The sequence below is a fragment of the Marmota monax genome, unplaced genomic scaffold (assembly GCF_021218885.2).
Source record: "Marmota monax isolate L192 unplaced genomic scaffold, Marmota_monax_Labrador192_F-V1.1 WCK01_AAM20220418_F8-fsc00077, whole genome shotgun sequence".
Taxonomy (NCBI): Eukaryota; Metazoa; Chordata; class Mammalia; order Rodentia; family Sciuridae; genus Marmota; species Marmota monax.
Window position 1 is genome coordinate 1989309 of NW_026694610.1, and position 14872 is coordinate 2004180.

At 32.5% G+C, this 14872-nt stretch overlaps 1 protein-coding gene across 2 annotated transcripts in view; it reads right to left on the reverse strand.

Annotated features, from left to right (window-relative positions):
- The window catches only part of Nipbl (NIPBL cohesin loading factor), a 177595-nt gene that overhangs the window by 63368 nt on the left and 99355 nt on the right, over positions 1–14872 (reverse strand). For both annotated transcript variants that reach the window (XM_046422262.2, XM_046422263.2), the window contains exons 10-11: positions 11907–13532; positions 1423–1605 (exon numbers count right to left, since the gene is read on the reverse strand). In XM_046422262.2, the coding sequence (XP_046278218.1) occupies positions 1423–1605; positions 11907–13532 (1809 nt within the window). The remainder of the gene's footprint in view (positions 1–1422; positions 1606–11906; positions 13533–14872) is intronic.

Consider the following 14872-nt stretch of genomic DNA (forward strand, 5'->3'; position numbering starts at 1 on the left):
TCTTGGATGTTCTAGAAGTGGTAACATATTAGGGAAGGGAGTGGAGTCATGTATATGAAAGGGAGGGAGATTCTGGGCCACCAAATATCCTTTCTCTGTTTACTTGCCCGAGCTAATCATGTCCCCATATGACCAAATGTTGATTGTAATAAAAAATTAACCTTAGCCATTTTAATATACTGTGTGTAAATACATCTCAAGGTAATACAAAATTATAACAATCATACATATAATTAAATATGTCAGATTATGTTTGCTGTATATTTTATTTCACTCTTAAAACTGTTCAGATTTGTTCAGTCATAGTCTACTGCTCATAGCTCAAGAACTCACAATTTTAAAAAGGTCAGAATAAATGAACATTGGTTAAAAACTTTGGAGGTGAAGAGCTTCCATCAGCAATATACACTTAAAAATGGCAGCATGCATCTGTCCTTCCTGCCCTTGCTTGTCACACCTCAATCTATGGATACTAGGTGAAAAAGGTAGAACACACTGGTGATCTTCCCACTTCTTTTGGTCATTATGACTAAGTCAGTTGGCACACAAGTGAAGATCTCCCATAGTCTGTTTCCACTGAATGCCGTTTAAGTCAAACAAGGTTGTTGACCCCTCTTGGCTAGGCTCAATTCTCTTGCTCCAGAAGAAGGAAGATAGGGATAAAAGAGAAGAACTTTTTCAGTGGGCCAGTAGGAAGACAGGCGAGGTATAGCAAGTCTAGTGCAAAGACAGGTGATCACAGTGTTGTAGAGAGGTAGCTGTGTAGTGAAGAAGCCAGCTCTGGAAAACAGTGAAACAAGGGAGGAATTCCAGGACACAGCTGGGCAAAAAGGAGAAGCCAGGTCCAAACCACACAGATAATCCACAATGTGGCTAATCCATTCATAATTTAGTGATAGTATGGTTTTAAATATTTCTTCAATTGGCTATCTCCTACGTGTCCTTTAAGACTCAACTCAAGTGTCACCTCTTCCAGTAAGCATTCTCTGAACCCCCACTCTGATTTTGATGCCAATCCAATGTGTTCCCATATCATCCTAGATTTAACTATTACCACTGTACCACAATCATTTACTCAATTATTTCCCCCAATAGACAGAAGATTCTTTGAGACAGGGGTCACATCTTATTTGTATTTTTGTTCTCGGTGCCTAACATATAGTAGGAGCTTAATAAATGAACACATACAGATACATACCTAGTGCTTAACACTAATTATAGCTCATTTAAAATATTTTTCTTGGTGCCAACTGATCTCATCTTTCATATACTTTTAAAATATAAAGAAAACAACTTGCTATACTAGATTCTAGATTATTAAGAATTAAGGTTACTGTGCTCTTGTTGACCCCCTGAATTATGAGACAAACACATAAATCTACCTTTTAAATTCTTTTTTTGAAAAAGTTATGTGATACTTACATTCAAAAGCTTCATCACTATCATTATCTTCATCTGAACTGATTTCAGCATATTTTGGCTTTTCATTTACTGTGCTACGCTTGCGTTTGTTCATTTTCACACGTTCACAAAGTGGCATGGTGGATTCAATTTCTGCCAGGAGTTCAGGGGGTAATTCTTTTAACACTGATTGATCTATACTACCTATTAATGAAAGGTAAGAAAAAATTTAAATTTGAATATAAAAGAAATATTTTAACCAAATTAATACAATAAAAACAAAATATTAGTATTTGTTTTATAAATCACCTTTTCATTTTAATAAAATGGTTTTGCATTTACAATTATAATACTCTTAACCCTAAACTGATAATACAATTTATATGTGTATGAGGCGTATTACTATAATAATGAATGGTAGTTATATCATCAATTTTTGATAAAATGGTTTCATTTATTCACACTGATTAAAAAAGCTTTTTGAAACTAGAGATCCACTGGAGTTAGAAAAACACCTCACACAAATTTGTTTTATACATGTCTGGAGTAGGCTTACATTGTATGAAACTAATGCTACTCCTTAGTATAAATGAGAAGAGTTGGAGGACACTTATCACCTACCACCTCTTTCTCTTCCTCTATGATGGTGGCAGTTGAGTATGGTGGCTTGGGCAAGAACTTTATATATGTTTTTAATCTATCACTGTCTCTTTGAGAAGCATATTAATGCCTTTACAAAATGGAGAGTTTCTTTAAACAGACAAACCAATATATATTTAAAAGAACATAACAGAAACATGTAAGGTGAGATAAAGGGACTAAAATATTTAAAAACAAAAATGTATACAACTTAGCAAATTCAAGTCTGTTAGAAAATTAACTTCATATTTCCTTATAAAAGAGTAAAGACAAAATAAAAATATTTTAACATATTACAATAAGAAGCATTAACATACTACTGAATGCTGTATACATATATATAAGCATACACTTATTTTCTGTTTAGAAATAATTTATTATCATCTTCCTGACAGTTTCAAAATAAAACAGAAATAGCAAAAGCTATTTATTTGGAATAATTCATCCTTGATGACTACTGAAAAAGACAAATTTAACTTACTTCACTTACATATGTAAACCTTTTGAAGGGAAGTATAAAAATAATGTCTTACCTCATAAATTTTATGAATTTGAAGCAAAGAGTGTCTTAGCAGTTTACGGCAGAAAATATAAGGAACTTATAATCAACATTAAAACTATCCTTAACACTCAAATAGTGCTCACATAAAGAATAAAAAAGAAAGAAAAATACTTATCAATTAAGATATATTTCAAAAGTCTCAAGAATAAACATAATTCAAGAAAAGGAATGCAAAATATTAATCTCAATGGAAGACTAAACCCTCTTTATTCTTTTGAAGGTTTTACTGAATACAATGGAGTTTCAGTAACTTTCAGTCTTCTGTTCTTCTAAGGACATGCAATAGAAACAATTTTACCCAACAAAGATGCAATACTGGTGACTGCTACTATTCTAAAGACTTCACTGCTAAGAATCTTGTCAAAAAATGTGAGTTTAACTTATCTGTGTCATTTTCAACTCGTGCAATATTTCTTTGAATTGGCTTAACAAAATTTTATCAAGAAGAGCCTTTTTTTAGAATAATGGTATAGGTAAAAGAAATTAACTGGAGCTTTGCATTGTCACTATTTTTCAGCCCCAAACCAAACACACTCTGCATCTAACTTAAGAGTCTTCAATGCTCTAAACATGTCTAATTTAGTGTGTGTGTGTAACTGGATTTTGAACCCAGGGGCAATTTACCACTAAGCTACATCACCAGTTCCTTTTTTTTGAGACAGGGTCAAAGTTGCTAAATTGCTATATTTGCTAAACTGCTGAGGCTGGCCTCAAACTTGCAATCTGCCTGCCGCAGCCTCCCCAACTGCTGGGATTACAGGCATGTACCACTGTGCAGGGCTAATAATGTTTTTGATGAAAGAATCAGTTCATAATTTCTTGCATTCACTTACACATGTACTTCTTGTAGAGTTCCTGAATTGCCACATGTAGCCTTTAGTCCATTCACATTTATTTATTTATTTATTTATTTTGGTGCTAGGGATTGAACCCAGGGTCTCCTTTTGCATAGTAACACACATTTCACCACTGAGCTACGCTCAAGCCACCAGGAAAGAATTTATTTAAAAGATTTACCCAACTGGTTGTTTTTCAGAGATTAAATTCAGATCACAAAAGTATACTGACTTGATATTAATATGCTAGAATTAATAACATCCTGCAGATACGCAAGACTTTGATTTCTTCTTTCTCTCTTCTTACAAAAGTTCCTTACAGCAATCAAAAAACAAGAAAGGCAACCTGAGTCTTCTATCTAATAATGCAAGTATCAGTAGTTCACCCTCCTTCTCTAAATTAACAAGAATACGATCATATTTAAGAACTCCAATATTCTCTCTTAAACCCTGTGCAACTTTGAAAGTTACAGGAACATAATTCAGTAATTAAACTTTCCCCCCACTCCAAAAGATGACTTGACTTTGGAAAAAACCTGAAAATCTTACAATGGTTAATGTCTCTCAATGTACTGTCCTCTAAAAGTGAACCCTGCTTCATTTTGAATCGAACTGTTTCTTCCAGAAATGTATGCATTTCCTGAATTAATCGCATCCTTTCTCTCTCTCTCTCTCTCTCTCTCTCTCTCTCTCTCTCTCTTTTTTTTTTGGTACCAGGGATTGAACTCAGGGGCACTCAACTACTGGAGTCACATCCCCAGTCCTTTTTGTTTTGTTTTTTAAATTTAGAGACAGGGTCTTACTGAGGTGCTTAGCATCTCACTTTTGCTGAGGCTGTCTTTGAACTTGCAATTCTCCTGTCTCAGGCTCCCTAGCCACTGGGATTACAGGCATACACCCCTATGCCTGGCTGCATCCTTTCTTTTTATGAAATACTTTACAAATGGACTCAGATCCCTTGATTGCAAAGGGTAAGAAATAAAATAACTTTCTATACTCACCCCAGGATCTTTTTTTTCGGGGGTGGGTGCTGGGGATTGAACTCAGGGCATTCAATCACTGAGCCACATCCCCAGCCCTATTTTGTATTTTATTTAGAGACAGAATCTCACTGAGTTGCTTAGCACCTTGCTTTTGCTGAGGCTGGTTTTGAACTTGCAATCCTCCTGCCTCAGCCTCCCAAGCAGCTGGGATTACAGGCATACGCCACCATGCCCAGCTCACTCTAGGATCTTTAAAACATTATCCCCCAGTTTCAACAGAAATGAATAAAACAGTGAGTCTTTCATTTGGTTATATTCTTTCTCTAGAATTAAGAGGTCATCCTTTAAATAAAAACATAACGTCTTACTATTTCTTAACACACTGATGATTTTTAGGGATTACTGTTGTTTACCAAACTGTTTCCTGGAAACTCAGAATGCTAGTGCTTTATGATTACTTTTTCACTTCATTTCTTTTGTCCCAGCTACTTTATTCTTTAAAGCAGTTATATCAATTATTACAAATTTTTATGTTATTCGCTTGATGGATAATGCCATTTTGTCAGTTTTGTGAAATAGCACATTATCAACTTTTATAAATATATTCCATTACATAAACACAACATTACATTCTGACAGTAGTAAGACCAAACACTCATGTACTCTTAGATATGTGACATTTTAGCAATCTTGGATTTCTAATATAAATCACTCATAGTAGCAAATTTGCCAGACTATTTAAAATACAAGTCTTTGAGAGACTTAAATTCCCAAAGATTCACTGATTTGATAAATAAGAGTGTGTTTTGTTTTTTTAAATAGAAAACAACCATGAGAGTAAAACTAATTACTCTAATTAACAAACCTTTGGGGACTAAACTATCAGTCAGTTTGAACAGTTTGAAACTAGTCAAACCTCACATAAATCTCCAAATTTATTAATCACATACACACACACACAAAAGTTGGGCTGGCATATGTTGCAGTGACATTCCTTCCAGTAAATGCCTCATATAACACAGGAATATCATCAAACCAATCTGTAACTCCAACTAGAGGTAAACAAGGGCAACAAAAAGAAAAAATTAATAGTACAGATAGTCAATGTGCCTTTCTTGTGGTTCTAAATGAGTATTGTTTGAAAACTTAAATGTTGGCCTCCAAGGAAGAACTCTGACATATGTATCTGACAAATTATTTGGTAAAAGCAATAGAAAACTAGGAGAAAGAAGATAGCACTTTTTGCTACTAAGGTTCACATGTTGAGTGAAAATTAAGTGAAATCATTTCTATGGTAATATTAATAATCATCAAAGTAATAAGAAAAAGGATCTCTTCAGAATTGAGGTAGCAATACCTTAATTTAAGGTAGCACGGGATCAGGTATATTATATCATCAAGAAGAGTCAGAAAACAATTAAGAGGGATTTACATTTTATATGATGGTTCAGGATAACTGCAAGTATAGCATGATGAGATAATATGGTTTAAAGTTGTCTTACTTTTGACCAAAAAAAGCAGAGATCCCAGTTACTGGCTGGAAACCTAATAATGCTTGCTTAGGATTACAAAAATAAATTTTTTTAATTAAAAAAATAGAAGCTTAACAAACAGGCATTCTTCTGCAGCTGACGGAGATGTTCAGGGTCAAATCTACAGCTATTTTCTCTTTCTGATGGTATTGGGAAATATTCCTGGAATTAATACAAAGAATCACAATAATCTATTAATTGGCCAGTTTTTAAATTTTAGCAAGTAATTTTCAAGGTGTGACTGAAACAAGTTGTGGAATCAATTTTGTGGTATTGTTAATGTGTTTATGTGTGTATATTAGGACACAACATACATTTTCTTTCTTTCCAAACATCATTAAAAATTTTTTTTGAAAGTCCTTTAAACTTCATTATTTACTTCTCTCATATAGGAGTTAATTCAGATTTAAAAGATTTTTCTAGGTCAATCTAACTTAAAGTGTGGGCTTTAGTCAATGTTGTTAAACTAAAGGTTCAATGAAAGATAATTTGATTAACATGTTCAAAATTAGTCTAACTGATTTGATTTTACTCATCATAACTTGATAGAATTTGGTTACCTTATATCAGACAGCTTATTTATCTACAACTATAATTGTGATGTAAATGTTGATATGAATGTTCATTAAAATAAAAGCCTGGATTACTTAGAATTATAAAATTTTTATGTAAATCTTAGAAAGCACTATACCCATCATCCTTTAAAAAAAAATAACTATTGACTTAGGATCATTATTGAAAAGATCCAGTTTTCCACTATGTTGTACATTCTATAGAAGTTAACTGTAATACACAAGCCTACTTGAGACTATTTTAAATGATCCAGGCTTTGCCTCCAAGTTCATAGGTTTGCTTATACTGCACGAGAGCGGTCATTTTCTAGGAGCTATTTAATGTCTACGTGAAAGGTGTGGAGAACTGTTAAGTAGATGTTATGAATTTATTAACTATTTTAGAGAGTTATACGTATTAGCATTATGTACTTCCTATATCTCATTTTGGGAAATGAGGATTTACGTCAATATACTATCAACTATGCACAGAACATGTTAAGGTTGTGTAGAATTCAGAAGAAATGGAGTCAAGGATAAAGAAATTCACAAGTGATGTTTATTCTAATTATTTTAATCAATGTGATCAAGTATTAAAATGTATTATTAGGCAAAGGTAGAATGCTTGCCTAATGTGTGAGGTGCTGGGGTTGATCAAAATAAGTTAAAAACTAAAATGTCGGGCTGGAGTTTTGGCTCAGTGGTAGAGCACTTGCCTAGCATGTGTGAGGCAGTGGGTTCAATACTCAGCACCACATATAAATAAATAAAATAAAGATCCTTTGACAACTAAAAAAAAATAAAATAAAATAAAATGTCATTAGCTATTCAATGGACGGACTACTATTACATTAGGTTGGATGTGTACAGAATTATAGCGCTTTCTGAAAAAACATCTTCTAACCATATCAGTTCATATTTTATGATAGCTTTATTAATACAATGATGTTTAATATTAACCAATCTTGTCATCATATTTCTCCATTGTACTCTAAACATCATCATTCAAATGTTTTTGTTTCCTAAACGTGCCATATTTCCCCCCCACACTCTTGTTCTCAAAATGTGTGATCCCCAGGAACCTCCTCCTTAACAGCTTCTACATTGTTACCATATAACAACTTAAGAACTATATAGTTACCTATATCTTTCATGAAGTCATATACTTGATGTAGTCATAACTGTATTGTGTTTGCAGTATCTAGCAGTGTTAGGGATACTGAAGATGTTTAGAAATATTTGCTGAATACTTAATGTAAGTCTAGAATGAATATGTGGTCTTACAAGAAATTTTTCCAGATGAAAATTCTTTCTGATATCCTGAAGTCAGTTCTTAGTTATTCTATATTCAATTAGAGAAGTATTCCCATTAGGAGAAAAGTATTATAAATATTTCAAAATTAACAAACTTAAAATATTTTAAAAGCAATTTAAATCTGAATAAATTAAACTCTTATGTGTTTATTATATGTATAATAATGTTAGTAATTAATATACCTCCACTATGTGAAGGTGAGTACTTAGTAATACTAATTATCCTGCTAAAAATATATGGTTAATTTCATACTACAATTACAAATATTGAATAAGAACTAGAAAATAACAAAATAATATAGTTATTACATTCAGCTATATAAAACTTCCATTTTATATCAGGCTTAGTAAAAACAACTTTGTGATATCAAATTTTTCCCGATAAAGATTACAGCATATTTCTTAAAGGCACTGACTGCAAGAAATGGAGACTACTACTACTAGTAGTTGGAAGGAAGGGGGGCGGGAACAAGAGAAAATGGTTTCATTGGACATAAAGATATTTTGAGACACTATGAAGTATCTAAAAAAAAACAGTCAAGTTATTAAGGTTTATAATTACTTATGTTAAGCTGTTAACATCTATAGATGAAGGGGCTGGGGATGTGGCTCAAGTGGTAGCGCGCTCGCCCGGCATGCGTGCGGCCCGGGTTCGATCCTCAGCACCACATACAAACAAAGATGTTGTGTCTGCCAATAACTAAAAAAAAAAAAAATAAATATTTAAAAATTCTCTCTCTCTCTCTCTTTAAAAAAGAAAAAATCTATAGATGATAATCACACTGGTCTTCAAAGATCTCATAAACTTTAGAGTAATAATCTGATAAAACTTTAACAATGAAGTATTTTTTGGCATTTAATATACTGACTGAAATAGAACAAAAGGTGTTTTAAAAATCTAAAAGGTTTCTTAAAAGATTATTTTTCTCCCTCACCACCAAAGGGAATAAACAAGATGATGTAAAAAGAGAATGGGACTGATATGGAGCCCATCATGGAAAAGCTGCAGATCAAAATTCATAAATGGAAATAAATAGACATGAATGAGTGGGTTTCCTTTGGATCTTAAAAAAAATGAGGTAGTTGACAGGATGAAAAAGTTATTACAAAGTTTAAAGATCAGGAACTTCAAGGTTAAATAGCTCTTACACTAGAGTGTATAGGTGGGAACACAAGAGATGAGTGAACAATTTTAATCTTCACACAAAAGCTTTTTCAAACATGGCAGCACCATCATCTCGGCTCATTCAATAGACATTTAATATGCTCTTTTCTATGAGGTTTTATACTACATACTAGGGATAGAAACATATCACCACAGTAATGAAATCAAATGTTAAATTACTTTACATCTAATATGCTACAAAAAGACACAATAAATAAATTAGAAGTCATAAATCTATACCCCTACCACACATTCAAAATTTATCATCTTAAAGTATATTCAAGGATTTTATATTACCCTGAAGAATGAATATTTAATATATGAACATCAAGTAAAATACTTAAAGATGAAATTTTATGGCTCTTTAAAGAAAGGGAACCTACTCAGAATTTTGGCCCAAGGAATCAACCATAAAAGTATCCTAGTAATATGCAGACTAAAAAACAAAACAAAACAAATTCATCAGCAAAGAAAATCCCAAGTAATGGGATTTATTACAAAGGGTCATCAATCCATAACTGTGCTTCATATACAAGTAATAAAAAAAATCCCCACAATCATTTAACTCATGATTGCTAACACAGTAGCAGAGATTTTTTTTTAAGCAGAGATCTAAATAAAACAAATTATAACATTACTTAAAAAAAAAAATACAGTTCCTAAGACATAAAGCCAAAGTCATCTCAGCTGGCATCACGAAGTAAACCTAACAACTTACATAATGTTTTTTTATGAAGAGCTCTCTATATTATAATTGCACATAAATTAATATCTGTGTATATACACACAACATGCACATGTACATATATGCATACCACTCTAATAGGCAGACACCTAGTCTAAATACTAACATGAGATACTAGGTATACACATTTCCATTAAAAATACACTTAAGAGAAACACATGTCAGCACTAAAAACACATTTTCATAGGTAATAGAACTACAAGTGAACAAACCATGAGAAATAATAGTCTTTACTAATTAGGAGATATATTAATTTCCTTATGCTTTTTTAAGCATTTATAAATGACTCTTTGTTAGAACAGAGCTTAGAAAGCAAAGCTAGTATAAGCTGACAGAGGGCAGGGAGAGAAAAATGGTCCAGATCAAGGAAACAAGAGGGTACCACTTTCCATTTTTCAACTGGCTCTTCTAAAATTTATAACTATGTTCTTTATAAATATAATATATCCCTAAACTTTCATTGAAAAATGTAAATAAAACCTTTATATAATTATGGTACTAGCTTCCACATCCTATAATATCTTGTATATTAACAAGTAATTTTGAAAAGACACATTCAAGTTAAATAAAAAAGATTGCTTATAAATTCTGTAAGTCTGATTGCCATGTCTTAAAAGCTATAAACTTCACTAAAATAGTGCAAATATTAGTTATTCATAAGGTCATTTTTTTCATTTTTAAAAGAAAAACAAAGTGAATTAACATGGAAAAAGTTCATGTTTAATAAAGACCAAGTAAAAATAAAAAGATTAGCTATAAGTCACTTCTTTGAATAAAGAGTTCTTTATAATACAATGTTTTTGGTAGACAAGCTACAATAGTATGCTACAAAAATAATAATCATTATACTTATGTATTTGCTAAAATATTATAGGTGATAGACAATTCTGTTTTTTATGATGGTGCCAATCTTCTCTATTTGTGCTGAACAATAGTCATCAATAGCCACATGGGACTACTGAAGAAGTGAGTTTTTCAACTTAAATTAATTTGAATTTAACAGCCAAAGACGCTATGACTACATGCTGGACAGTGTAAATCTAGATTTCCTAAGTTCATAAAGTACAAGTCCTTAGTGAAACTCTTTCATACAATGAAAATTTAATATTAACTTTCAGTTAAAACTATGTTTCAATTTGCTTAAAGTATTAGACTCCATGGGCTATAGTATCATAAGATAAATCCTTGTATTTTAAATGTGAGTACAGAAAGGAACATAAAATTATATTTACTGTACAAATTGCCATTATATTCTCAGCACTTACAATTCTGTCCCCATACCCAAAATAACTGTATTCAAGCAACCAGAGAATTTCATCCAAAAATCATGCAAAAATAACACCAACTCTACCTCAACGAATTTAACAATTTAACTGAATTTATGAGGCAAATATCATTTTCTATTACCTTTGCGTAAAATAGGGAAAATTATCCTTCTGTTGCTGCTGCAGCAGTACTGGGTAATCACTGAACTACAGCCCCAGAATTTAAAAAATTCTAATTTGTGACAGGGTCTCCTTAAGTTGCACAGGCTGGCCTCAAACTTGTGTTCCTCCTGCTTCAGTCTCCCAGGTAGCTGGGATTACAAGCATGCATCATTACACCCAGCTAAAACTATTTCGAAAATAACCTTACATACAATTTTCTAAATTATGCAACTTCAAACTATTCATGATAATTAAATCAGAGAGAACTCCATAAAAAATATTGTAAGATAATTTTCTTAAAATAATTTATATTAGTTGTTATAAACCATATAGCTTTACTGTGAGATACTAGATATTAAAATTCAACTCACTCCCTCATTGCAAAATGGAGTAAGTATCTCTACAGCCAAAGGAACTTTTGGGAGAGTTAAACATTTATTCCAATACATCAGTCATTGGATTAAGAAGCAACTTTCAGAAACATCTGAAACTAAACATTGAAAGAACTTATTTCTATAACTAAATAGAGGTAAAATTGATTACTATTAGAGTAGTTCACATAGGGGTGAGAGAAGAAAAAGTTCATTGAGAACTTTTTATCTGTATTCCTGAAACAGTCTACTACTGTTTTATATAAAGGTTCCATTTTCATGTAGTAGTGCTTTAATTTTTATAGATTTTCATTGTTTGAAACAGTAACTTTCAAACATAAAGCTCATTAGAATACAAATGACATCAGAAGTATTCTTACCTTTATTTGACTTTGTAGGCTTATTCTTCATAGACTTAAGGGAACTTCTTGATTTATCCTCTCTATCTTTAATTAGTTTCTGAACATCATCCAAAGACAGTTTTTGCAGAACCACCACAGGCTTAGCTCCTTTATTAAGATCTTCAACTAATCCCATTTTTTCTACTTTGTCTTTCTGCTCTCCTTTCAAGTCCATTTTCTTTGTCTCCTGAGTAATATTGCCATCTTTATCCCTCTTGATTTTTGGAATGACAAAATTTTTCAATGCACCAGACCTGCCCCCCAACAAATAACTTGGAAATTCTGCCTTATTGTCAGGGTGTGCTTTATTACCATCTACTTTACTTCTGTTACCTTCTGTCCTTTTGTCATCTTTACTATTTGGTGATTTAAAACCAGGTTTATCAGGTCTTGATTTATTAGAATCTCCTTGTTTAACACGAGGACTGTCAGGTCTTGATTTTTGTTCCCCAGAAGATGGTCTTTCCCTTGAGTCCCCTGATTCATGCCTGTGTTTTCTTTCTAGTTTGTCAGTTTTTGAACCATCAGTTTTAATGCCATGTTCATTTCTACTAGAGGATCTCAATGTTTCTGGTCTTCGTATCCTAGACTGATCCCCCCGATGTCGTTCTGACTCACCCCTGTCATCTGATTTTTGTTTACTATCATGGTCACGTCTTAGCGACTCAGAAATTGATCGCCCATCAGGTCTCTGCTTTAAGGCTTCAGCTCTTTCTGATTTTACCCGAGGTGAATCAGATTTAATATCCTGTTTATGTTTTGACACTTCAGGTTTTTTCTCTGCTGATGGCTTTCCAGAATCCCTCCTATTTTCATGCCTGTGTTTTGGTGTTTCAGGCCGGCCTTCATTTTTTTGCTTTGGAGTTTCAGGCCGGCCCTCACCTTTCTGCTTTGGAGTTTCAGGCCGTCCATCACCCTTCTGTTTTGGGGTTTCAGGACGCCCATCACTCTTTTGTTTTGGAGTTTCGGGTCGACTTTCACCCTTTTGCTTTGGGGTTTCAGGTCTTGATTTTGTTGTTTCTGACCTGCCATTGTTTTGTTTGTTGTCATTTGGTTTTGTGTCAGAGAGTCTATTTTCATTCTGTTTAGGTTCAACTATGGTGCTCTCATTTTGTTTAGGTTCGATAGTTCTGCTCTCATTCTGTTTAAGTTCTTCTGTTTGGGTCTCAATTTTAGTTTCTAACTTACTTTCACTTGATTTTGTCTCCACCAATCGGTTTTCATTTGGTTTAGATTCTGATAACCTACTTTCGTTTTGTTTTATTTCACTTTTAGGAAACTCAGGATCAGACTTTTTTTTAGGTGTTTCAGGATGGTTTTCTGGTGTAGATTTAAGATTTCCAATAATATCTTCCTGAAGAACAGAAACGGGTGCATCATTACATTGTTTTATTTCTTCAGGCTTTTTTATGGAGTCTGAATCCTGAGTTATAGAAGCCTGAGAGTCCACTCTTCCTGCCTGATGAAGATCAATGCTAACCATTAATGCTGGCCTTGACCCATTTCCCGTAGAACCCGTCTCCTGAGAAGCTGGTCTATTACCTCCTGTAGCACCCCCAGCCTCCTGTGGGTAAGAATCTTGTTTTCTTTTTTTCAAAGGCTTATCTGAAATTTAAAGATAAATATTCAATATCAGTAATAGACATATTCTTATCCTATTAAAAACCTATGGATTTTGACTATCTTTTAAGTCATATTTTCAAAAAAAATATAGAGAATGCAAAAGTAAATATGTATATATAAAATAGTAAGCATGAATGACATAATACTTTTTAAATAAATAAAGGTTTAAGAGAATCTTCATGCTTGCTGGACTTCAACAAATATTAATGACTCTCATTTAAAAAAGCATATTTTTAAAGTATGTAAGTACAAAGATTTAAAAGAACAGAATTTATAATATATCAAAAACAAATGCACACTTATATTCATGTATGTTAAGTATAAACCAGATTCTTTATATAAGAAAAAAGACAACCAGTTACAAAGCATACATTCTCACTTAAGGCAATTTAAACTGTTAACCACAAATGATTAAGAACCCCATATCTATCCATATACCAAACAGGAACTATACTACATATGTAAGTATGGAAAAGAATGAAACAAGAAAATATAAACCATGCCAATGAAAAAAGGTTAATGAAGAAAGTAAGAAAAAAGTTTAAAAATCAATAATCTGTCATTAACTTCTGATTCAGAATTCGAAGTCTTCAAGTTGTTAATAAAGTAGGTGGAGTTCAAAAGGTAACACACAGTATTACATAGAAGTAAATTTAGAATAAGGAAACAACATAAACCATAGGACTTTTAAGATAAATTCTGTCTTAAGCAACTTCCAGTGACAAAAATACTTCTGACTTTTCAACAAAAATTTTTGTGGGTTTATATACTGACCTCAGAAAGAAAGAATTGGAGTATTCTAAAATGTAAAGACAAACACACACATAATCACAAATCCACACTGCAATAAAGTGTTATGGTATTTTTTTAAGTTATATATTTCTGTGCAGGATTGTACTTCTGACTCCAGATTGCTATGTCACTTGCTATAAATTGAGTATCTAGTTAGTCCTTAAGCATAGTTACATTTTAATATATTAAAGTATTTGCCTACTTTACTTGCTGAACTGCTTGACTGTTAAAAGTCAATAAAAAAGGAATGTCCAGATTCTTTTATGACATTGACTAAGGTGATACATCATTTAAGGAAACAGTATCACCAAGTTAAAAGTTAAACTGAAGAGTGAAAAGCAGCCCTTTATTGTTAGGAAACAGAGTTAAGGGGGAAAAAAAAACAAACCCCAAACTTAATGATAAATGATTCTTTAATACACCAAAATTCTACTGTTTTGTTCTCAAAGTGAGAAGCAGCAGTTCAACCCAATTTAAAATCTAATCAAATGTAATTTACTTTGTGGGTGGAGATGTGTTTCAGTGGGTAG